Here is a 22,397-nt window from a genome sequence, read left to right as displayed (position 1 = left end):
CGGCGGTCTTCTGCAGCCTTTGTGCTGGGTGGGCAGGGTGGGGGGGTTCTCTGAGGTGGGGCAGCCCCTAGCGGGAGGGAGACCTGCCGCTCTCTCCATGGGGTGACGGCAGCCCAGCCTGTGCTCCTGGCCTTGGTGGGGACGCCTGTGGGCAGAGGCCATGGTCCCAGAGGTGCGCCAGCTGCCCTGGGTGCCCTGGGCTCCTCCCCCCGCCGTGGCAGGCACACTGACCCCTGCGGGCATGGGGAAGGGAAAGCGCTCTCTGGGCAGGACCCTGTGGGGCTTACAGCGGGGGCAGCTGGCCACCCCGGCCGCTCGGAAACAAGGCCGAGGGTGGGGGGCAAGGGGCCAGCACCTGTGCACTGTCTGGGCTGTGACAGCCGGGCTCACACAGGGCCCCGGGGCAGGGTGTCCACCACTTAGTAAGTGCTCGATGAACGTGGCCTGTTGTTACTATTTAGGAAAAAATCAGCGTAGCCCAGCGACTGGTCTTCTAGATCTTCCATCTTCTTCCTGACCTTCCCTCGCGTCTCTCAGTGAGGAGCCTGGTCAAAGGCAGGGTGCTGAGGGCATGTTCAGGCCTCCGAGGGGGGTGGGGGTGGCGGGGGCTGTCTCTGGCCCACCCGCACGGGGCGTGCTGAAGGCTGGTCTGCCCGTGGGCCGGGCCGCCGCCACTGGCCCCCACTGCCGCTTGGGCGGCCCTTCCCTGAAGTGCGCGGAGCACGCCTGCTCAGGGCCTCCGGCTCCCGGCAACTGGACGGGGCGAAGGCGGGGGCGCGTTCTCCCGCCTCTGCTCCTCCAGAGAAAAGATTTGCAAAACTAACAACATGATGAAGTAAAAATTTGCGGGGGCGCGGGGGGGGGGGGGCGGTGAGAGGGGTCGGGGTGACGAGCAGAAGTTCCCCGTGACCGGTAATCACTTCGGTGGCTGCAACACTGACCTGGCGGTGGGGGCCCCTTGTGGCTCCCCGGCTGGGAGTGGGGTGAGCGGCAGGACCCCCGGGGGCGAGCACGAGGCCTGCGCAGGGCTGCCTCCCCGTCCTCTGTGAGCTGGGCCGCCGGGGCCGGCTCTCTGGCCGCCTGTGTCCCCAGCTGTAAAGGACTCAGGGAGCACAGGGCGCCCTAACTTGATAGTCTGTTCATGGGAAACATGACAGAATTTGTGAGAGTTTCAATGAACCTCTTGGGGGAAAAACAAATCAACCACAAAACAAGCCCCAAAGTAAGCCCCTGAAACAACGGCGCTGCACGGGGCCGTGGGGGCGGGCGTCCCGGCTGCGCAGACGCAGAACCTCGTCGCGGAGGAGTCCCGCAGGGCGCAAGGGTCCGCTGCTCCCTGGCTTAGCAGTCACCTGCGGAGGTTTTAATGTTCCATTAAAAAAAGAGTAAAAATCCGCCAACCAGCCCAGATGTCCCCTCCTTGCTCCTGCTTTCTGCTGGCAGCAGCGTGCTAGATGTCTTTGCTGTCCCCGTAGTCGTTGTAGGGGACGCTCAGGGTCTGTTCCTCGCACGTCTTCCTGAGGTCCTGGCTGAGCTCCGACCAGTCGAGTCCGTAGGGCTTGATCTCGCTGTAGCGGCAGCCCAGGTACTTGAGGGAGCTGCGTCGCAGGCTTATCTTGGGCTCCTGAAGGAGTCCGTTGCACCAGCTGCTGAGGTCCCCAAGCTGGGAGAGGATGAGGCCGGCTTTCCTAGAGATCAAGCGCAGAAGTTAGAAGGAAGGGACGGCGGGGAAAGCAAAGGGCATGACATTTAGAGCTCAAGGGACAGAGCCGGCCTATTTTGCTTACCGTTCTATCGTTGGCACTTAGAACAGGGGCGTTCCATAAATATTTGTGAAGCGAATGAATGAATGAATGAGATGATTAATAAAATGGATATGCAAACGGGCAGACAGAAACAAAATGCAATAAGGAGAAATGTAGAGAAAATTACTGATATTTCAGTGGGACTGTCTGCCCTTTTAAGATCATAGAGCTGTCAGTTTTGAGAGACAAATCAATTTTCTTTCAAGCCAGTAATTTAACCACTAAATGACAGATAAGGTGTTTGAATAGCTCCCTTTTCAAAGCTATTTCTGCACTGAGTAGCAGTAGCGATGCAGCGAACGTCAGGGGACATCAAACGTAACTGATTCCACCCATTCGGAGGTGACTGAGTGCGACACTGACCATGCCAGCACCACCCTCGGGGTGCGTGGACACAGGGACCTCCCTGGGCAAGGGCGGGCCTCCAGCGGCACACGTCGCTGGAGTAACCAGCCTCTGAGCGGCTCAGGCCCCACCCCCCTTTCCTGCTCAGGAAGGCCGGCGGCCGTCGCCATCGAGCCCCACTCAAAAATGGGGAGGGAGGTGATGCGAGGCGCCCGCACTGTCGTGGATCCCGGAGAGGGAAAGGAGCAGAGGGCGCGAGGTCTCCCCGAGGCCTCCCACCCTGGAACGGAGTGCGGCCGCCTGCACTCGGCCACGGGAAACGGGCTGCGGCCACCGCCTGGCTCGTGTGTGGGCTTCTTCCTGGCGTCCTGGAGGCGGAGACGGGGCTACCTGCTGGCCGCTCTTGGACCCCCCGGGCCCTGACCCTGAACACTCAGGCTGTGGGAAGGCGCAGGAACCCCTCGCTCAGCTGCGCGCCTCCTCTTCAAGGATGTACTGACCACAGACCATGCAGACAGACTGATGTGAACAAGCTGGGAAACGCTCTCCCGGGCAGCTCGGTGAGAACCCTCGCGCTCTCTATCGACTGCCAGGGTCACTTCTTGGGTAAGAAGTCACCCCTCCCCATGTAATCAACAACTCCTTCCAGAAAACGGGAGTTTCCGCGCCCCGTTTAGAACGAGCTCTCAAGGACCAGCAATCACGCTCATTTCCTCCTCCTCCTGTCCTGGCCACGACATCACCGCATGCCGGGGATGGCGCCCTGCGACGAGGACAGGTGTTGGGCTTCAGCCGCAAAGTCAGGGGTCTGGCGAGTGTGCGGTCGCATTTTCTCCAACTTCAGTGGTGGGTCAGAGGAAATCAAAGGCACGCTCCGTGGGCTGGCTCCGTATCCTGTACAGACGGGGTCTCCCCTCCTGGTGCCTCCCCAGGTGGGCCACGCAGGCTTTCTGAGAGCCAGCATCCACAGGCGCTCTGGTGGCCCAGCCTTTGAACCTGTCCTGCTACATGTCACGAGTGGTTGACAAATTCTGGGGAGGTGGAGGACAGGAGGAGGAAGGCAGAGAGAGGAGCAGCACGTCTATTAGCTTTAGGAAGTAGGGGTGAAGCAGCACAGCCTATTCATCCTTTCCAACAAATGGACTGACTGACCCCATGAGTCTTCGTGGCTCCTTCCACTGCTCACTTTTTAAAAAATAATGATTACTGTGGGTCTACCCTTGACCCTCTCAGAGCCCGTGTGGTGGTCTTCCTTCAGAGCAAGGCAGCCATTGTTGTTCTCAAAGTATTTCAACCCTCAGCTCAACCTGGAAGCCTCTGTGAATTTTAATGGCTGGGACTGGACCAAACTGAGGGAATCCTTTCTGCGTGCTCCTGGGACGTGGGTACCAAGAGAGCCCTTGTCAGTCAGTCCTACAGGTGGCTCCGAAGTGGGCTGATGAATCTCAAGGCAGAGGCCCGTGCTCCCTGTGGTTGTCCCTGAGGTCCTTGACATTCACGAGGACAACTTCATCTTTCACAAGCTGATGAAATGACTTCTTTCCTAATCTCATGGAGTCTTAGAAAACCAGTAAAAACGCCCAGGAGGGGAGTTTTGGGAGAAGAGTACCTAGTCAGCAGTGGGCGTTACTACACAGGGAGACACGTACTTCTTCCCCTCTCACTTTCTCCGCTAACCAACCCCCTTCTGACTCTTGAGTTACAAGAGAGGAACTGGCATTCCAAATGCCCTTGGACGCGAAGATGCTAGAGGAAACGTCCGTGCTATTCAAATTGTGATGTTTATGTTCCCTGACCAAAAACTGTATATTTACACCCAATAAATGCCAGGGGAAGAGGGGGGGATGAGGGAGGGGGTAGGGGGGCGGGGAGGAGGGGCAGTGGGGGCGGGGGGCTAACATGAGCAAAAGAGGCAGGAATGCAGTAAGGTACGGAGCAGGGGGAACACTTAACATGTACTCGCTTTCTAACCCAGGGTGGGCTTTTTACCAAAACTGAGACAAAACAAACGAAGTCCCTTATCTGTTTTCCTCCTCCGTGTCCTGGTCCACGGCACCTGTTCGCTCAGAGACTACCAGTCTTTACAGACATCAGGAAATAATTTGTGGACTGAATAAAGATTCTTCCTGAACTCACACATGAAATCGTTTTATTTTAAGAAGACAATCCTAAATTTCCTCTTCCCTTCAAAAGTAAGGAACTAGGGGGCGGTGTCCTAAACAACGGTCTTCCAGGACCATTAATAATTTCAGGTCCTAGGAGGCGCATGGAGGCGGGGTCTCCCTCCGGGCCGGTCAGAGGCCAGATGGACAGCGCGACTTTTGGGTGGGCCTTCTGCTAAGCCCTGTTGTCTGGAGTGCGAGGATTCTGTACGTGCTGGAGGACACACCGGTGTTGATTGTCTTCCTTTTCTTGTTTTCCCTTCTCCCCCTATCATCCTCCAAGTGCTTGCTCTATTTTTTTTTTTTTCCCCATCAGCTGCTAAATAATTTTGGGACATACGGGTACTCATGTTCTGTGTGAAAAGCCTCATCACTGTGTTTATCTGCAAATTCTAGTATTTGTAGGTAAATCTTTTTCTCAAAGTAGCAACAAAAGGCCATAAAGAATGGAACAAAAGAAAGGTAGTATCTCTACACATTCTTCCCATTCTTCTCTTTCAAAGACCTATCTGGGTTGTGCAATCAAAAAGCAGTGTGTACTGAGTTTTGGGAAGTTGTAGCCCCAGGGCCAGAGGAAACTGGCAAACACTATTATGTCCTAACTTCGGCCAAGATAGATGCCAAAGTGGGTCACTGGCTGCCCCTATGTTGTCCTTTAAGAGGATGTGGAATTCAGCTCAAAATGTGTCTGTAGAATGCATATACAACACGTGCAAAGTTCATACGCAAAAAATATTTTTGGATAACCTCTCCAATAAAATTCTGAATTTTCTTTCACAAGACCAAGCTTTCAGCTCCTACTATTTTAGCATTTGGAATGCTATGTCACATGACAAAGAGGCAGTTAAACAGATCCAGGCAAAGCGTTTCCAGAGCTCGGGAAGTGCAGCCATGGCCTGACCACTGAGACACAGCTTATGCTGAGCCGGTCGGTATGAGCCGAGCTGTCCGAGATCACAGGGCCTCATCTCCCAGCACCGACGCTCACCCAGGGCTCCTGCATAGACGCGTAAACGCATCGTTGTAGTGGCGGAGGGACAAACTTTCCGCGAGCTGAGGTCTGCATAAGAGGCAATGAAGCCTAAGTTTACCTGGGCCCTAGTTCGTCCTCACAGCGCCAGGTGAACTCGCCGAAACTCTCGTAGTGCTGGTTGTAGTGGTAGAGGACCCGATGGAGCGTGGGTGCACCCAGGTCCAGGAGGGTGTTGTAGGCCGTCTGCTGCTCCTTCCCGCTGGTGTAGCCGTTGAAGAGATTATAGATCTTGTCCGCTATTTCTGAGGAGGGCAGACAAGTAAATAAGATTTTATATATGCACACATACACAGACGATTATATATACAGGCACATGTGTGCAATACTTAATATATTAAGTATTAATTAATATATATATTACTTAATAACGAGCCCAGCATCTGGAGAAAGTGGGTTGAGTAATTCACTTTACCTTTACCCCACTGGGTTTCAGTTATTTCTTCTATAAAATGAAAGCCTTTGAATACAATACAAATTGAAAGTCCCTCGTCTTTTGAATTGAAATACCATCTTGGTCAACTTGTTATAATATTCGTTGTCTTTACCCACGTTTCCTAAAAATAGAGAGCCTGGGGCAAAAGCTCAGAGATTATTACTTGATGGGCAGTGCCATCCCAGGCAGGCAGAGGCACCAGGAGAGGGCGCACGAGGGACTGGGGTGGGGGCGCTGCGTCCAGAGGACGTAGGAAGCTACTGCACCCTCACCCGTCCATCCGTGGGGTGGGGGGAGAAGACTTTATCTTGGCCCCCCCTCCGTGTTGGTCCACAGGGCTTTCACATTCACCCCCAGGAGGCGTGAACTCCCCGCACTTGGAGGCTGCCTGTGCTTGGGTGCCCAGTGGGTCCTATAAAAGCAACCTGGGCCGCGGGGGCAGCCGTCGGCTCGGGGAGGAAGCGAGGCGTGTTCAGTCCCACCTCGCTCAGTCCCACCTCGGGCCATGGGGGGCGCCCTAGGGGCGGCGGGGCGCGGGGAGGGCCGCCCCGGCCGGACAGGAAGGCAAGCTCGCAGGTCTGCATGACACGTAAACTGGATGCCGTGCATTCCGCAGTTCCAAGTGAGTCATCTTTCAGTTTAATTTACAGCTTTTATATTTCTGCCCCCAAGGCATACATTGCTAAGCTGAACTTGGTGATGTGGCAAAGGGGCAATGAATTTGGAAAGCCTTGGCATTTTTTCCTGCGGAGCTCAGAGCACTTGATCATGAAGAGTTTTCTCATTAAATCTATCAGAAAGGAAATTTGTTTACATTTCCTTCCTAAACAGCTGGGAACCAAGATCAGCCAGCAGTGCTGTCTCAGACCCAAAGGTAAATCTGGAGATGAAGAAACTAAGCCTATAGGTTTCTAAACCAGATGCAGCCCACTGGACCCCCTGGTTAACTTTAAGGCATAGCAACCTAATGTCTTGTCACAATTCCAAGGGCATTCAGGGCCGCTGGGGATGGCAGGCATCACGGTAGCAGTGTCTTTGGCTGGCGTGAATAAATTCTTACCCCTGCTCCATCGAGACACTGCAATACTTTCCTTCCTTTTCTGTCCTGCCCTTGCCTGTGAGGCCAGACTAGACAGGAGGTCAAAAAACAAATGTCAGCTAAATGACTGGAACTCAAGACTCGGGAGCAAGCTGAAGCCACTCCAGGACCCTCCTACCTGCTAATTGCCTGCCGGACGTCCCACTGGCTTGCTTCCTACTCAGCAAGCAAGTCCAAGGAGCCCACCGCTGCCGGCAAGGACATTCGCAAACTCTCCGACATGTTAAGAGCTGGGCCGCCACCTCCTCGCCAGGTCCTCTCCAGCGTGGAGTGAGGAGTCGGCACAGGACGACAGGCGGTGCCACGGGTCCTGTCCACACAGCCTCTCACTTGGGGGTTTTCCACCCCGGACTCTGCTTTCCTCATTGAGGGGGTGCAGAGGCCTTCAAAGGTCACGCAGCCCACCCCCTGTCAGCCACGCGGCGCTCGCCCCAGAGGGAAGCGCCTCTGTCCTGTACATAAGGGACACTGCACTCAACTCTAACACCCCGTGGACACTAACAGTTCTGAAAGGGAGAACGTTTTGGTGTTTAACTGGAACACTTTTTTTTTTTTTAAATGTAGGTCTTTCTTGCATCAGTATTTAGGAACAAAGAAAGATTTTCAGTCTTCTACACAATAACCCTCTAAATACCTAAATTAACACTGTAGGCAACTGGGAACGGATGCCAAGTAAGGAGCCTGTGCCTGGCTCTGTTAAATGCTAAGTTGCCAACCCCGGTCAGCTGACCTCTATTCTGAATCCCAGAGTCTGCGTCTCTAAAGTGGGGCCACTGTTCTATTCATTCAGTAAATACTGACCTCCTCCTAGAAAGCGGGCGTGGTTAATGATAGCATTTGCATATTCACATAGTTGCACAGGAATAGAGACGTTGACTGATGCTGGACATTTATGTGGTGCACATTTCAAGAAGAGGTATACTGTGGCCTGGCCGATGTGCCTGTTCACCTCCAAGTCCCCTGCTCGGTGGCTCCTGACCCCAGGTGTAGGAGGGTGAACATGAGAGCCACCATCCCAGAATGCATAGACTCCCGAACACCACACACTGCCTATGGGACAGGCACTTAAAGAAACACTTCACATAAATTCCCTCATTTAACTCTGACTGGAAATGTATTATGTATGGCACTATGACCCCTCGTCCCATTTTACAGATTCATAAACTGAGGGATGAAGTGAATAACCTGCTCAAGGGCAAGGAGTTAGACAGATGGCAAAGCAGGAATTTGAACAGGGGTGGTCTGACTCCAGAGTAAGCTTTTCTGTAACCAGTTGGTCACCTTTCTGCCATTCAGGTGTTAGGGACATCGTACTGGTCAAAAAGAGACTGGGACCCTGCCCGCATGGCGCTCACTGTCCAGTGAGGTAGGCAGACATTCAGCACGTGATCAAAGTAACAAAACAGAGATACTTGTTCTGAAGGAAAGGAACGGGCGCTACGAGGACTCCAGCCACAGCCCCGGACCCCTTCCGGGCCGAGGGAGGGACCCCTGATCAGAGCTCTGCAGGCGGGAAGGGGCGGGAGTTGGGGAGGTCGGCTGGAGAAAGCGGATCGGAGGAACCGAGAAAGGCCATGAGGCCTCCACGGGGCGCGGGCCCGGGCCGCCCCATGCCGGCCCCTATAGGCCTGTTAATCTTTGTCACAAGAGGAATGGCACCCCAGGAAAGAGTTTTAAGAAGGAGCCTGATGATGATCGGGTAACAGCGCCCCAACACGCGATGCTTGGTTAATGAGGCAGTTAGCATGGAAGTCCTTTCTGAGCTGGAACGTGCTGCAGGGCCTGTGACTTTGCTGGGAATGGGTCCAGGTTGGTCTCCCCCCAGGACTCGACATTGTCACGGAATCAGCCCTTGAACGCTGAGGGATGGTGTCCCTGGTGGGCGGCCTGACAGCTGGGGCCCAGAGCCACACGTAAGGTGACTGGAGGGGTGCCAGAGGGTCAGTCTGGCCGCACCATGTGTCCTGTGGAAACCTACACACCTAAACTTCCAGCATCAGTCAGCGTCCCGATCAGTGTGCAGGTATCTCGGTTCAGTTCTACTGGAGAAACCGGTGGTCGACCAGCGCCCTGGAGAAGTGGTACCAGGAGAGCTAAGTTCTGGCTGTGGAGGGGATGTGACAAGTCTCAGAACGCGGGACGGCACCACACCAGCCAGGGGCATCGTGCGCGGAAGAGACGATTCGTTACCACAGAATGGCTCCATAATTACTCCGAAGGATAGAGAAAAGATTTTGACAACATCTTTGGTGGGGAGGGAGTAGAATAGCAATTCCTAAACTGCAGCCTTTCCATGTTTTAATTCAAAATAACTTTTTAGATGTGCGAAAAATACGAAGAGCGTAAGTGACCCAACAAGCATCCCGAGGGCAGAGGCCGCGGGGGCATCAGGTCGCACTGGGCACCCGGTGTGACTCCCGTGCACCCGGAGCCTCGTCAGCGCCCCCTGCTGGCCCCATGACTTACTGTGCGGTGAGGGGCTACTACAAGGGCTGCCGCGAGAGGCAGAGCTTGAGGGGCTCCCCACGTGCTCCCTCTCTCCTGGTGGCCGGGGAGGTCCCCGGGGCATCCACCTGTAGACCTGCCGGCCTCAGTGCTGCTCACCTTGGGCTTTGATATCATCCACCACGGGGCAAGGGGTCTTCACGATCACGTCGCTGGGCCTGGAGCGCCGTCCTGTGTTGTCTACACCCCACAGGGTGAACCTGGCAGGGAGGCGGGGGTGTCGTTACCAGAGAGAACCGAGGACCTGCGGACGGCCGCGCTCTGCCTGGATCGGGCGGGAGGGTGCCAGCTGCTCGCCCTGTGACTCTGTGACACACTTCCTGCCACGAACCAGGCCATCTGGCACGTGGTCTAGAGCCTCTCACTGCTTCCTGTTGGGCCCCGGGTTGTAAGCTGCTGTCTGGGGACATTATTTGATGGAAGACGGAGGGCCCTAGCCCTCAGGGTGGGGCCCCCAGACCAGCAGCAACAGCAATGAGAGTTCTCACGCTGCACCCAGACCCGCTGGATCGGAGGCTCCAGGGATGGGGAGCAGGCAAGTCTCACGCCAGCCACATCGGATGCTGCCCTGCGGGCCCCGAGTCCCGAGGGGAACGGTGCCGCTGAGAGCAGGACAGTGAGAAGATGCGGTTCTAAGAGGCCCCTGCCCAGAGGAGACGAGGACTGGCTATTGAGGACTGACGCGGGCATTCCCGCCCTGGGCCTGGGACAGCGATAGCAACCTCTGGTGTCACGCCCAGGCCTCTAACACTGACCCAGCGCTCCGTCCGCCCCGCCCCGCCGGCCTCCGCCTCGAGCCTGGGACCGTGTCTCCCCACCCCCACACGTCCCCAGCTTGTGTCTCCGCTCTGGGGAGCCTGGCTTTCTGTCCCAACTTGCATTAAGTTCCAGCTACACTGAAACAATCCTGAGAAAAATGCCTGTGCTCAAGTTAATTCCCAGATTTCTCTGACAGGGCAATTAGCATAAAATTCAGGCTCCTAGGCACTTACTGTATTTAATAGCACAGCCAGGTATTAGGAAAGGAAATGCTTTCCGCAAGCGTTTTTCCTTCACACTTGATTGAGGAATTACTGAGGTATAGACGTGTCCCACCACCTTCTAAGTAGAGGGGATGCTTGACCTATGAGCCACTCCCCAGGGGTCCCAGTGCCCTCGACCCCACAGGACACTGAAGGAGCCACCAGCTTCTTTTTACTGTGAGAGTCCAGGGGGTGCCTTACACATGGGGAGCACCACAGGCGGTCGTTCGGGAAACCTCCGTCTGCTGTTGGTGTCAGCGTGTCCACCAGGGAACACGCGGAGGCCAGAAACGGGCCGGCCAGCGCTGCCGGACAGGCGAGGGAGGCCCTGTCCCAACCCGGAGGGCCGGCGAACCAGCACTGCCCGGCCCGGCCCGGCCCCGCCCGGGGGAGCGACGTTCCAGGCCTGCGCCCTCGGCCCCCTGTGCTGGGCCGGCCGCGTCCCCCTCCAGTGTGGTGGCTGCTGCTGCTCACTCCGGACCTGCTTCCTTCCTCTGAATTACCTGGCCACTGTCACGTGCCCCAAAAGGCCGTGGCTCTCCTGGGAGCCCACTCCGGGATGGAGGGGCGGTGGCCTGGGAGGCTGGGGTCACCGCCCCACTCTAGCCTGTTTTCCTGTCTCTGAAATGAAGATGTTGGACTAGACACCCTTAAAGATACTTTTCACCCACAGATTCTTAACCGGATCTGTCTTGTGGGGAGAGTAACAATTTTTAAGGGCATTAAATAAAATGCACAGGACAGGCCAGCCAGCTGTTCTACCTCTGTGGGTCCAGGGAAAGCGCCAGCTTTGTGCTTCCACCTGAGGTGCTAAGATCATGCTTCTGGATCCGCCTGGCAGCCCGGAGTGGCTGGGGCGTGAGACGTCGTGCGTGGGGAAGCGCTCACCGGGATTCCATTCTCACCGCCGCAGCTCAGACATGCAGCGGCGTGATTCTGGAAAAGCTGCTCGGTGGGGCCGAACCGCAGGTTCCTCAGGTACAAGATGGGCCCGGTCCCCTTAATCTCGCAGGGCTGAGACGCCCCTCACGTGGTGTCCCTGGATGAAGGCTGCCCTCCTTTATCTTAGAGATGAGAAGCCTTCATTGCAGAAACTTTCAGAGCCTCACCTACGAGCACTTAATGGTTAGAAACCCGGCTTGGGGCGGGGGACCCAGGTGCTCTCGACCCTTAATCCAGACTCCTGCCTTCCTGCCCCAGCGGCGGAAGCTCGGTCCTCTCCTCCCTCGCACAGAGCAATGGGCCGGCCACCGCGGGCCCTGGCCGGCGATCCGCAGCGCCACCTGGTGGAGGCTGGCTATCTTCCCCTCAGTTCCATGCGCGGGCTTGAACTTGTCCAATAATCAAGGCCCACGTGTCACAGGCCGGAAAAGGGCAACCCTGGAAGTTTGCCAAAGACATCAGAGTGGGAGGCGGTATCGGCCTCAGTTCTTTCATCAGCAAACACAGCCACATCGGGCCAAATATGAGGAGGGTCCCCTGCTCCCCACAGGCAACTCTGCCGGCCTCCTGCTCACAGGAGCTTCGAAACGCCTAATGGACAGTGTGACTTCGGGACGGGCACGGGGGAGCCCTCCCTGACCATGGTAGTTCCTGCTGCATTTCATCGCCGGCGCCTTTGTCCCTTCGTCCAAGCATCAGCAGGGGCGTCCCTCCACCTCGTCCTACTCCCCTCCCAGACGCTGGCCTTCATGTATTTGACCTTCCTCTGCATGGCCCCCCGGTTACACTCCCTCTTCCCGTATTGGAGGTATTCAGCCTGGGCATCCAAGTTCACCCTGCAATCCATGCCACTTGCGTTTCTACTGCTTTTCGTCCTTGAACTCTCTGACTGTGGAAATGGAAATGATTTATTCGGGAAACCTCGCCTCTATTCTCGAGACCTCATCTGTAAACTGTTCAATGTTTTTCATCCTGATGGGGTCAGACGGTCCCAGAGCTACATTACGACGGTTTCTGCCTCTGCCCTCCCCCCCATTGTCCCGTCGTGACGTAGATGCCATCACTCTCTCTCCTCCTCCGGCGTCCGTCCTGTCTCTGCTTCGCGAGTGTCTCCGGGCCGCCCCGAGCAGGAGGCGGGACGGGGACGAGCCCCAGGGAGAGCGGGGCTGCTCTAGCTGCTGTGATGTGGGGGTCACGCTGTTTCCTTTGAAGGAAGATGCTGGCCATCTGCAACCTCTGTAAACTGTCTGTTTCAATGCCCTTGGAGCTAGCTTTCCACAGCAGGGTTCTTGTTATTCTACTTCTTTCCTCCAAAAAATTAATCTCCTCCCTTGATTTACAGCATCCACACTATTTCCCCAGGCTCCTCTATCCTTTTACCCACCATCTGCTCCCTCCCCCGCCATGGATTACCCGGCTCCTCACCCTCAAGCCTCTTACCGCCTCCTCGCCGTTTCGCCCGCCTGGGGCGCCTTTCCCAACAGGACCCTTCCTACTAAAATGCTACACAGCCCAGTTCAGAGGACATCCCCTCAAGTTACAGTTAATCCCTTTCTTTTCTCTTCTACGTGTTGCTTGCTCTTCCATCTAGCAGTACTTCCATTCTGCCTGATGTCGAAGTCAGCTGTTTACCTATTTCCCCTCTAGACTGCAAACTCTTTGCAGGATGGGACTCCAGTATCTCTCTCCATCCTCCCCCTCCCGTGTCTAGAAGGGTCTGTGTAAGGCCGACAGGGACAAGACCTGAGACCCCCAAAAGTTCTGCACGTCTCTACAGGAACTCAAGTAGCAAAAGGGCACCAGCTAGGAGCCCCGAGCTGCTGGGAGTGAGGAACGGCCGTGTCTTGTGCGTCACTCACATATAGATGGTGTCGGGCTCCAGGCACCGGATGATGAGCGAGATGGTGGTGAGCTGCTTGTCGGGCACTTGTGAGGGCATGGCGCAGGGAGACTTCGCGCCCGAGATGATGTCGTCCACGAAGCTCAGCACCGTCTCTGCCCAGAGGAGGAGATGGAGAAGGCATGAGGAACCCAGATGGCCAAGCAGGGAGGACACGGGGTCAACTCAGGACTTCACAGGAAAACCGCTTGGTCCCCGGGCTTCCCCAGTTCCAAGTAGAGAAAGGAGACTTAGAAGGAATGAGTTTTCATGGCCATTGCCCGTTTAACTAAGTGATTTGGAGCCACTTGCCCAGAACGAGGTCAGAAACAAAGAAGGAAGATGGACAGGCCACACTTGGAAGTTCTTTTATGAAATGTCCTTGGTGAGAACAGCCATCTGGCCAATGGTCATGGCCAGGCCGTGGCGGTACCTGTGCCCACCAGGGGAAGGGCCTTGGAAGAGATGTAGACAGCAACCCCTGCCCGAAAGCACTGAGTACGTCTCTACTGCCCAGTGACAGTTTCACCAGATGTTCGCCCTGAGTCAGGCTGTGGGTGCCACCATCCTATCGGTGACCACACTCACGTCTAAGCTTTGGGAACGATTTCCATTCACCTATCCTATGCGTAGACAGTGAAACAGCCAGGCACAGGACGTTTCTCACGGGGCGTTTAACTGTAAGGCTGTCCCCTTCTAGCTGGTCCTGGCAAAAGCAGAGTTTGCTTTAGGACAAGACGTGGGGGAAGTGAGTCTGTCTGCACATGCTTTTGCCTGGAGGGGGGTTATTAGCAAAGAAATCTTTTCTTCTGTAATCATGGCAGTGGTTTGCACAGGACTGTGTCCTAATTGCGGGCTAGGGTTACAGTGCGCTGCGTTGTTATTTCTCCCTGAGTGTGCCTGGAGGCAATGAAATGGACACTTCTTTTAAAAACAAAAAGAAAAACAAAATCAAAACAAGGCTTGGTCAGAGCTCACCATGCAAACCTTGTAACTGAAAAAGACAGCGGGCGCTTCCGCCACCCACCCCGCCAGCTGTCGCTCTGGGACACGGGCCCCAGAGTGGGGGGTGGGGGGGGCAGGGCACCTCTCTCCTCCCTCTGCATCCGGAGGAGCCCCTGGAGCGCGAGACACTCACCTGTCTCCACTTTGGAGTGGTCCAGCCTGTCGGTGACCTTCTCCTGGCGGATGAGGTAGTCTACGACCTGGACGCCGATGGGGGGCTCCGAGTGCTCCCATGCCAGGACCACGAGGGTGCTGCTGGGCTCGTGAGCCGTGGACAGCCGCAGCCTGGGGGCAGATGGGAGGGCACGTGACACGGGGCCCCTGCTGAGGCCCGCGAGGGCCTTCAGACGCCACCGCTGGCCACCTCCTCAGCTGCCGCACTACAGGCTCCTCTAACTTCTTACCCCACCGCCACAGAGACCTCTTGGAAGGCCCGTCCCCCTTCCGTCGAGGGTCAAGTTTCTTGAAAGGTCCTTGAAATTTATAGTTTATTCATCTAAGTGCCTGTTACGGGTTAGGAACTCAACGTGCATTTGTAATTAAGGAAGCGAGTGAGTCAAAGATGGTTGGTTGCCTGTGTGCATCGCACGCGGCCAGGGACAGGGCTTTTGGGGTAGCACTTTTGAGAGCTGGGAAGTTTAATTTCTGCATTTTCTCTGGACAAATAAGAGCATGTGCCCGTAATGCTCATACCCAGGCCCACCGAACGTGATGCCCAGGAGAGCCCAGCGCAGGCAAGGCCACAGCCACCTCACCTTCCACAGCACAGCGGGACCTGCCCCGCCGGCGCGGCCCTGGCTTCCTCCCCGGCTACGGGCGCACCATCTCTTCTCCCCCAGGCCTTCCACAGGTTGGCCTCGGAGCAGGCTGTTTGGAGGTGGTGCTCATGGGGGGCTGTACTGGGCAAGAGACAGCTGGCCACATGTCAGGCTGTCCTCAGGGTGACGACCCGTGTCTGCAAACTCGTTTCAGCTTCCGTTTTAGCTCCTGGGTTTCTTTGAACATCCAGATTCTGGATTCCATCCTTTTCTTGCTTTTCCCAGTTCGTTGCCTCTTCCCTCTGTGCGGACCGTCCACCTTGGCCACTCTTGGCCTTGCTGTCTCACACCTCTCCGTACGTTGCAGACGCTCAGTGACCGTTACTGACATTCACTGGTATGAATCTCCTAAGGGTCCAAGTGGTTTCCATTCCCTGCCTGCTTCTGACTTCATGTGTGTGTGTCTCAGGTTTCTCACTTGCTTCCAACTGTTTCTTCCTAGACCACTGGCTTCTGGGGTTTTTCCCAGTTGCTGCTCACCCCAGCTGCCCTCCCTCACACGTATCCCTGCCATTCGCGCCCACGCTGGCTTCCCTACCCCCGGCCCCCACTGTCCTGCCCTGCTAGCCGCCACTCAGCTCCCAGATGCCTGTCCTGGGTCTCAGGGATCACTGGGCAAGGCACTGGGGATGCATCACACCAAAGCAATGTTCAACTTCTCTTCAGCAAAGATTTATTAAGCACCCGGTACTTATAAGAATGTGCTTGGTGAGTGCTGAAGACGCAGTGTGCAACATGCCAGCTCCAGCCCGTTTTTGTGGCGTGGTCCATAGACAAATATACAATTATGCATGTGATTATAATAACGTGTGATAAGAACTTCAACAAGAAATCATGGGAGGTGGTGGGAGCCACAGCGAGGAATTCAACTAGTGGGGAAATAATGTGAAACACATGCTCTTTAGTGGCTTACGATGAAGAAGTGCATAGTTTGCATATGACACGAAAGATGGGCTGGACCCAAAACAGTGCAGATATTGACAAATTCATTAATTAGAGTCATATGCAGAGTGCTATTTTGAAGAATAAGCATTAGGAAGCTTAAGCAAGTAAGCAAGCCTTTCTGAGAACTCAGATTCCGTGAAAACACTAAGGCTGGCCTTTCCTGAGAAACAGGAGTGTGTGAGTAAGTGAGTGAGTGAGTGTGTGTGAGTGTGTGTGTGTGTGTGTGTGTGTGTCTGACACAGACCTGTGTAAAACTAAAGTACATTTCTATTTCCAACTACCAAGAAAAATTCAAGAAACCAAGGTCTGCTACAAAGAGAAATGATTATAGAGTTAACAAGAAAAATGTGGTCCCTAAAGATGTTCCTGTTCATGAAAATTTAGCCCGATTTGATCTCTATGACATTCAGTAAACGCAGCACACACATGAAATCGGCCCCACGGTACCAATGCGAGCTCCTGTGTCTGAGGTCGTAACTGTCCGGTGGCTTCCACGTTAGGTGGCAAAGGCAGCTTTCTTGGTGAAGCAGTCTAGAAGCACCATCTTCTTTTCTACCAAATGGTTCCTTTTCTACCAAAAGAGAGGACTTGTACGAATAATGAGCTTGATCATCTTTTGACTCGGGAGGTCCAAGTCACACTATGGAGAGCAAGAAGCCAAACTACCCACAGAGAGAAGGCCCATGGACGAGAGAAAACATTGGCTTGTAATGACACTCTACTACAATGTTGTCCTCTTTCTATGTTTTCTTCCTGCTCAGGGTGGGCCCCTCAACTCCCCCTGCACCTCTGCGTAGCAGGCAGGGCGCAGGGTTCGCCAAGACCACCCTGTCGCTTGCTGTCCCTGCCGCCGCCTTGCTCCTGCCCGCCCGGCCCTCCAGGTTCCTGGGGTCCTGAACTCGCTTCGGGCTTTCTTTGCCTGACCAGCCTGTGGTTAGACACAACAGCTCTGTGCTTCACTCCATGGCAGATGCCACATGAGAGACTGGAAGGGGCTCCTGCCTTGGGCCCTGGCCCATCAGGATTCACCCGACGTTCAGCCAGTCCGTGCAGCCTCCCCGAGGGGAAGGACATCGGACGCGTCCGTTCTCAGCCCCTTTGCAGCCCTTTGCGCTCCGTTCGTTCACCCCTCAGATGCAGACACGCCCTAACAGTCGCCCCGGCCCGCCGCTCTTCGCAGGTGATACATATTCTGGAGTGTCCTTTCTCAGCGCTGCGGTTCCTTCCCTCTTCCCTCTGGGCTTCACTGACATCTTCTTCTCCCCAGAGTTTACTTTCGCACGCAGCCCCAGACCACCTTTCCCTCTGACCGCTGCCCCGGGGCACCGGTCCCCTCCCCCGCCTTGCTGCTGCTTTGGTGCTCCTCTCCTCGGCGGTGGCTCAGTCCTCTTCCCACCCGCCCCGGTCACAAGTCAAAGTCCGTTCTCAACTTCTTCCTTCCCACACCCACCGTCGGCCACCAGGTCCTGCCGGTGCCCCGCAAAGCCATCTCTCAGGGGCATCCTCTCCGTCCTCCCGTGGCTGCTCTCACGGCCTCTTAGCCATGGCTCTGCCTCCTGCTCCGGGACCTTGAAAACCACTCGGCCCACACACGTCCATCCCCTTGTCCGTTACAGGGGGGCTAACGGTACCGAACCGCGCCACCGGGCGCCGGGCGCCCAGGAAGTGCGTCGTTGGCCTTATTCTAGACCTTGACCCCTCCCCCCGGGCCCGGCTGCCCGACGTTCTCCACCTGCGAGGAGAAGGGCGAGGCCGCCTCCTTCACGGAGCCTTCCTCGCCCCCCAAATCTAGACCCGGCCGTCCCCTTTCCACACTCCCTTTGAACGTCTCCTCCGACTACTGCCAAACCATCCCTCCTGGCATGACAGTCCGCGCCCCTGCCGCCCCCGGGAGGTTAAGAGCCCCTGCTTGCAGGCGCGGCCCCACGGCTTCCTTCTGTCCCCAGCCCCCAGCTTTGCTAACAGCAGAGCCTCGCCAACAAGGGCCGGCAGAGGGACCGGGACCGGGACCCGTACACGGGCTGCGGGAGAGGCGCACACGTGGGCAGTCCGTCAGCTCCGAACGCGGTGGAGTCGCAGCGACACCAGTCCTCGATGACGTCTCCAGTCCCGGAGCACCACAGGGAGCTCATGGTGGCCTCCTGCAAGAGCTGCACGAGAGGGCAGAGAGAAGAGTGAGCGTCCAGGGGCCAGGGCTGAGTCGCCAGGAGCTGGGGACGGCGCTCCACAGCGCTGCTGGCCCCTGCGTAACTTCCAGCCAGGAGGCTGCGCCACCTCTTCGCCATTTATAATCTAACGCTCCTCCCCGGGGGCCTGTCCTGGGGGGCCTGCGCCTCCCGGGACCCGGAGGGGCCGTCTCGCATTAGCACAGCGGTTGTCCCTGGGGCAAAGACCTGGGACGCCTGCCATCCCCACCACTCCGTCTCCTCGTCCCCCAGCTGGGCCCTGGCAGCAACGGCCACCTCCCCAGGCAAGAGAAAGTAATTGTCCCCCCACCTGGATGGCCAGGCCTCTGCCACTCGCCCCTCTGCCCGAGGCAGCGGCCTTTCTCCAAGGCCTGCCTGTGCATCCTCACGTGCCCCCTGCCTCCGGCCCCGGGCGTCTGCGCGTCCCTGCAGCGCGCCGCCGCCCTCTCTCGCGTGTTTACCCGTGCACGCGGCCCTGCCAGGCAGCGTCATGTGACCTCGGGCAGATTACATAAACTCGGCTTCCTCCCTGGCCAACGGGATGAAAGTAGCATGTTCGCACACGTCAGTCCCATGTAAGTAGTGCACGCTAGGCATCCGTACATGCCAGCAATCACCGTCATCTCTGAACGGCAGGGCTGGCCCTTCCATGGCCGCTTCTCGGTACCGCTGAGCCTAGCACCGTCCCTCACACTCACACACACAGTGGGTCGCAGCAGGTGCTCGCCAGCAGGCCCCAGCTCCGTGCACCGATCACGTGGGGGAGGGAGCAGAGCCTGTGAGGGGGATCCCTGGCGAGGAAGCGGGTCCTGCGGGCACCGGCCCCTCCGCGGGCCCCGCTGCCTCGTCCCCAGCCCAGGGCCGCGGGCGCGCAGCCGGCCGGGCTGGCCTGGGTCAGAGCCTTCTCCCTGGCCCGCGCGCCCGCGGCAGCCCCTGCTTTCCCAGGGTTCCTTCCTCTAGTCCCTCTGTCACTGCGCCCCGTGTAACTGGTAACTTGGAGGAAACAGCGAGCCTGGAAAATTTGAGGCCAAAAAATGCGAGGAGGAGGAGGAGGAGATAAGAACGAAGAGACAACCTCTACAAACATCGTAATGCCCCAGCCCGAAGCCGGTGTCCTGTGTGTCACCCTTCCAGAAGCTAACACGGGCCCTTTTGTACCAGACGAGCTGAGACAGTGTTCACACCTCCTCCGACTGGGAGTCTCTAAGGAGCAGGGGCCAAGTCTTCGTCACCGCTGATCTGCATTGAGCCCTAGAATTCACAAGGCCCTCCTGGGCGCTGACACTTTGGTTTGAGCTCCATGGCAAACGGCTGTTGTCATGATTTACAGTGGAGGACACTTAGTGTCAAAGGGTTGGTGACTCGCTCAGGGTCACAGGCTCGCGAGTGGGGCAGGGCCAGAACCTGAGCCCCGCGTGACTCACGCACACCTCGGGCTCCCTGGACTAGTGCGGTGGCCCAGTGCCCAGCGGGGAGCCGGTGCCCACCAGGCGCTCACGCTGCGCTTTGCCTGACTGAACCAAATCAGAAGGTGTGTTTTTTGTTTTTTGTTTTTTAAACTACAGAAAAAATAGATTTGAGATACCTGGGGCCCTTGGTGATGAAATAGATGTTAGAGACAAAACAAATTAGGGAGCATCCCTGGTGTCCAGTTTGGGCAAGTTGGTGGAAAAGAACTCCACTCACTGAGATGGAAGCCCAACGGCAGTGTCTGGGGTGGAAGGTGGTGAGTTCGGGTTTGTTGGGCATATTGTTAGACCTCGTTTCTGGACTGTGATCGCGGATGGCACTGCAACGTGGCATCGGGACGACTCATCCACCAGGGGACCAACGAGGCTGAGCGAAGGCAGAACGCGGGCCCCCAGGTCCACTCAAGAGACACGCCGAGTGGCTGATGTCATGATGGCGCCCTTCACCTCCCCACGCGCCTCCGTTCCCCGAGAGCACGAGCGGAGTCAGGAGGACGGGCGGAGGGGCAGAGGGGGTGGTGAAGACAGAACCTGCCTCAGGCAGAGGAGACACGAGGGTGGCTCACCTCCAGCGGGCCACCTTGTCTGTGTGTTTAGAAATTCGAGAGATCAAAACACGGCCAGATGGGAGATGCCTCCCGGCTTAAGACCAGGGCAGGGGACCGGGCAGGGCTGCGTCTGGCAAGCAGGGACCCAGAAAGGGGGTCCCTGAAGACAGACCGTCCTCACTCTGCTCGCGATGCCCCTGCAGGAAGCAGGGACTCCTTGCCCCCCTGTCCCACCCAGCTTGTCCCTGTTCTCCAGCTTTGCATGCCTGGCCCCACGGATGCTTCTGGAAGGAGGCAAAGTGGGGCAGGCAAGGGCGGGGCCGGGCATTGGATTAAAGCCACTGTCACTTGGGGTCTCCATGGTGACACAAGCCCCTCCCTTCTCTTCACCCCCAACCCTCTCCAGGGGCCCCTTCCCTCCCACTTGTCTTCTGTGGTCGCTTCTCTCAAACTGGAATTTGTAAGCCAAGGAAACGATTCATCTTCTTGTTCCGGTGAAAGACCATCCTTTCAAACACTCAGTGACATATCTGTGGCAGAGGCCGAGAGGTGACAGACACACACACACACACACACACACACACACACACACACACACACGAGATCCCTCCTGCAGGGCTAGGCACTACCGACAACCTAACTGTCACACACCAGGTGTCCCTTAAAAGAGGACAGAGAAAGCAATCGTCACCCCACCTGGATGGCCACGCCTCTCAGGCAGGTGAGCAGCTCACTGCTGTGTCTCTATCATATCTTGTCCCCAAGGTCATCTTTGCCAATTGTCTCTGAAGCCCCACGCCCTGAGCTTCCGTGTTTTTATTTTTGTTGTCGTTGTTGTTGTGTCTATTTTGACCCACTATCATTATGTCCCTGCGAGAGGGGACGAGTGAAGTCACCGCCTTGGTCACATTTCTCTGGCTTATCCTTTTTGGGTCCCTGCATTTCCTCCTTTGGAAAGGGAGGCCCAGAAGGGACAGAGGGGCGGTTTGGGAGACGGCCTGGCCCCGCAGCGTAACGTAAGGTTCTGCGTGGACGTGCCGTTTTGTTCTGAGGGCCGGTGTGATGGGCGGGAGACCAACCCTCCAGGCCCAGGCGGCCAGGTCGCTCCCCTCTGCCCGACGGGCTCCTTCTGCGCTCGCTGCAGCTGCCAGGCTCGCAGGTCCCACGCCCGCACGCTGGGCTGCCCCTGAGACGTCCTGAACTACAGCACTGGCGACTGCAAATGCCCTGCCTCCCTTCTTCCTTCCGGGCCCTGCTGCCCAAAGGCCTACATGAAGGCTCAGTTGTGGCTCCTGAGTCATCGCCATGGGAATTGTGGCTGCACTGACTTGATTTACTATGCGAACATGCAAATCTAAGCAAATGAGGCACCTAGACTAGCTACACAAAAAGCCTCACTACCCACAGCCCAGCTCGGGCTCCGCGGCACCCTGTCACCTCCAAAGCCCTCTGTGGCCGCCGCTGCCTCCCTGAGCCAAGGGTCCCAGGCCTCTTACCCTCTGGGTCTGGTTGTTGGTCACCAGTTCATAGATGGGGGCCGCTCTGGTCACCTCCAGCAGAACGGGCTCGGCCGGGGTGTCGGGGCTGGAAGCCACGTGACACAGGGGGCAGGACGAGGGGCACCGTCCCTTGCTCTGGCACTCCATGCGGACTCCAGCCGCCACGCGCTTGGTGCCCGACTCCGACAGGCTGGTGATGTACTCTGGGAACGTCAGCACCTTGGGGTCCCTCTCCCGCTCCTCCGACTCGTCGGAGGGGGAGTTGCCTGCCGGACACAAAAGGAAGAGGGACAGTGAGGAGGGAGGAGGAGGAGCAAGGACTGCATGGCCTCGTGGTCCCGAGCGCTGGAGTCGCGTCCTCGAGCGGGCAGAGAGTGTCACAGAGGGGCAAGAACATGGTTCTGTCGTCCCTCTAATTTGGCGGGCCCCTCTTCCCAGGAACCCCAGACGCTCCCAAGCGGGGAGCAGGCTGTTTCCTTTCTGAGCACCGTCAGCTCCACAGATCGTCTTGGGGACATTCCTGCGGTTCCCCTGCAGGCCTGTGACTATCATTGACAAGGCCGACCGTGGCAGGGGTGACGGCCCCATGGCTCAGTTTCTACATCCCGAGCACGGAGGCGTGTGTGGCACCTGCATCTGGCACTGGGGAAAGGCCAGGCTGACTTTAGGGCACATCACAGGGGCCAGCGCATGCTGAACACG

At 57.0% G+C, this 22,397-nt stretch overlaps 1 protein-coding gene across 2 annotated transcripts in view; it reads right to left on the bottom strand.

Annotated features, from left to right (window-relative positions):
- Positions 1–871: 871 nt before the first annotated feature.
- Positions 872–22,397, bottom strand: part of ASTN1 (astrotactin 1) — a 267,008-nt gene continuing 245,482 nt past the window's right edge. For both annotated transcript variants that reach the window (XM_054587723.1, XM_054587724.1), the window contains exons 17-23: positions 21,693–21,961; positions 18,010–18,143; positions 14,364–14,515; positions 13,206–13,341; positions 9,482–9,582; positions 5,404–5,587; positions 872–1,688 (exon numbers count right to left, since the gene is read on the bottom strand). In XM_054587723.1, the coding sequence (XP_054443698.1) occupies positions 1,451–1,688; positions 5,404–5,587; positions 9,482–9,582; positions 13,206–13,341; positions 14,364–14,515; positions 18,010–18,143; positions 21,693–21,961 (1,214 nt within the window). In that variant the 3' untranslated portion in view covers positions 872–1,450. The remainder of the gene's footprint in view (positions 1,689–5,403; positions 5,588–9,481; positions 9,583–13,205; positions 13,342–14,363; positions 14,516–18,009; positions 18,144–21,692; positions 21,962–22,397) is intronic.

Source organism: Pteronotus mesoamericanus, unplaced genomic scaffold, assembly GCF_021234165.1.
Source record: "Pteronotus mesoamericanus isolate MK-2021 breed Mesoamerican mustached bat unplaced genomic scaffold, CSHL_Meso_final scaffold_1186, whole genome shotgun sequence".
Lineage (NCBI taxonomy): Eukaryota > Metazoa > Chordata > Mammalia > Chiroptera > Mormoopidae > Pteronotus > Pteronotus mesoamericanus.
This window is presented reverse-complemented; position numbering and strand designations above follow the sequence as displayed.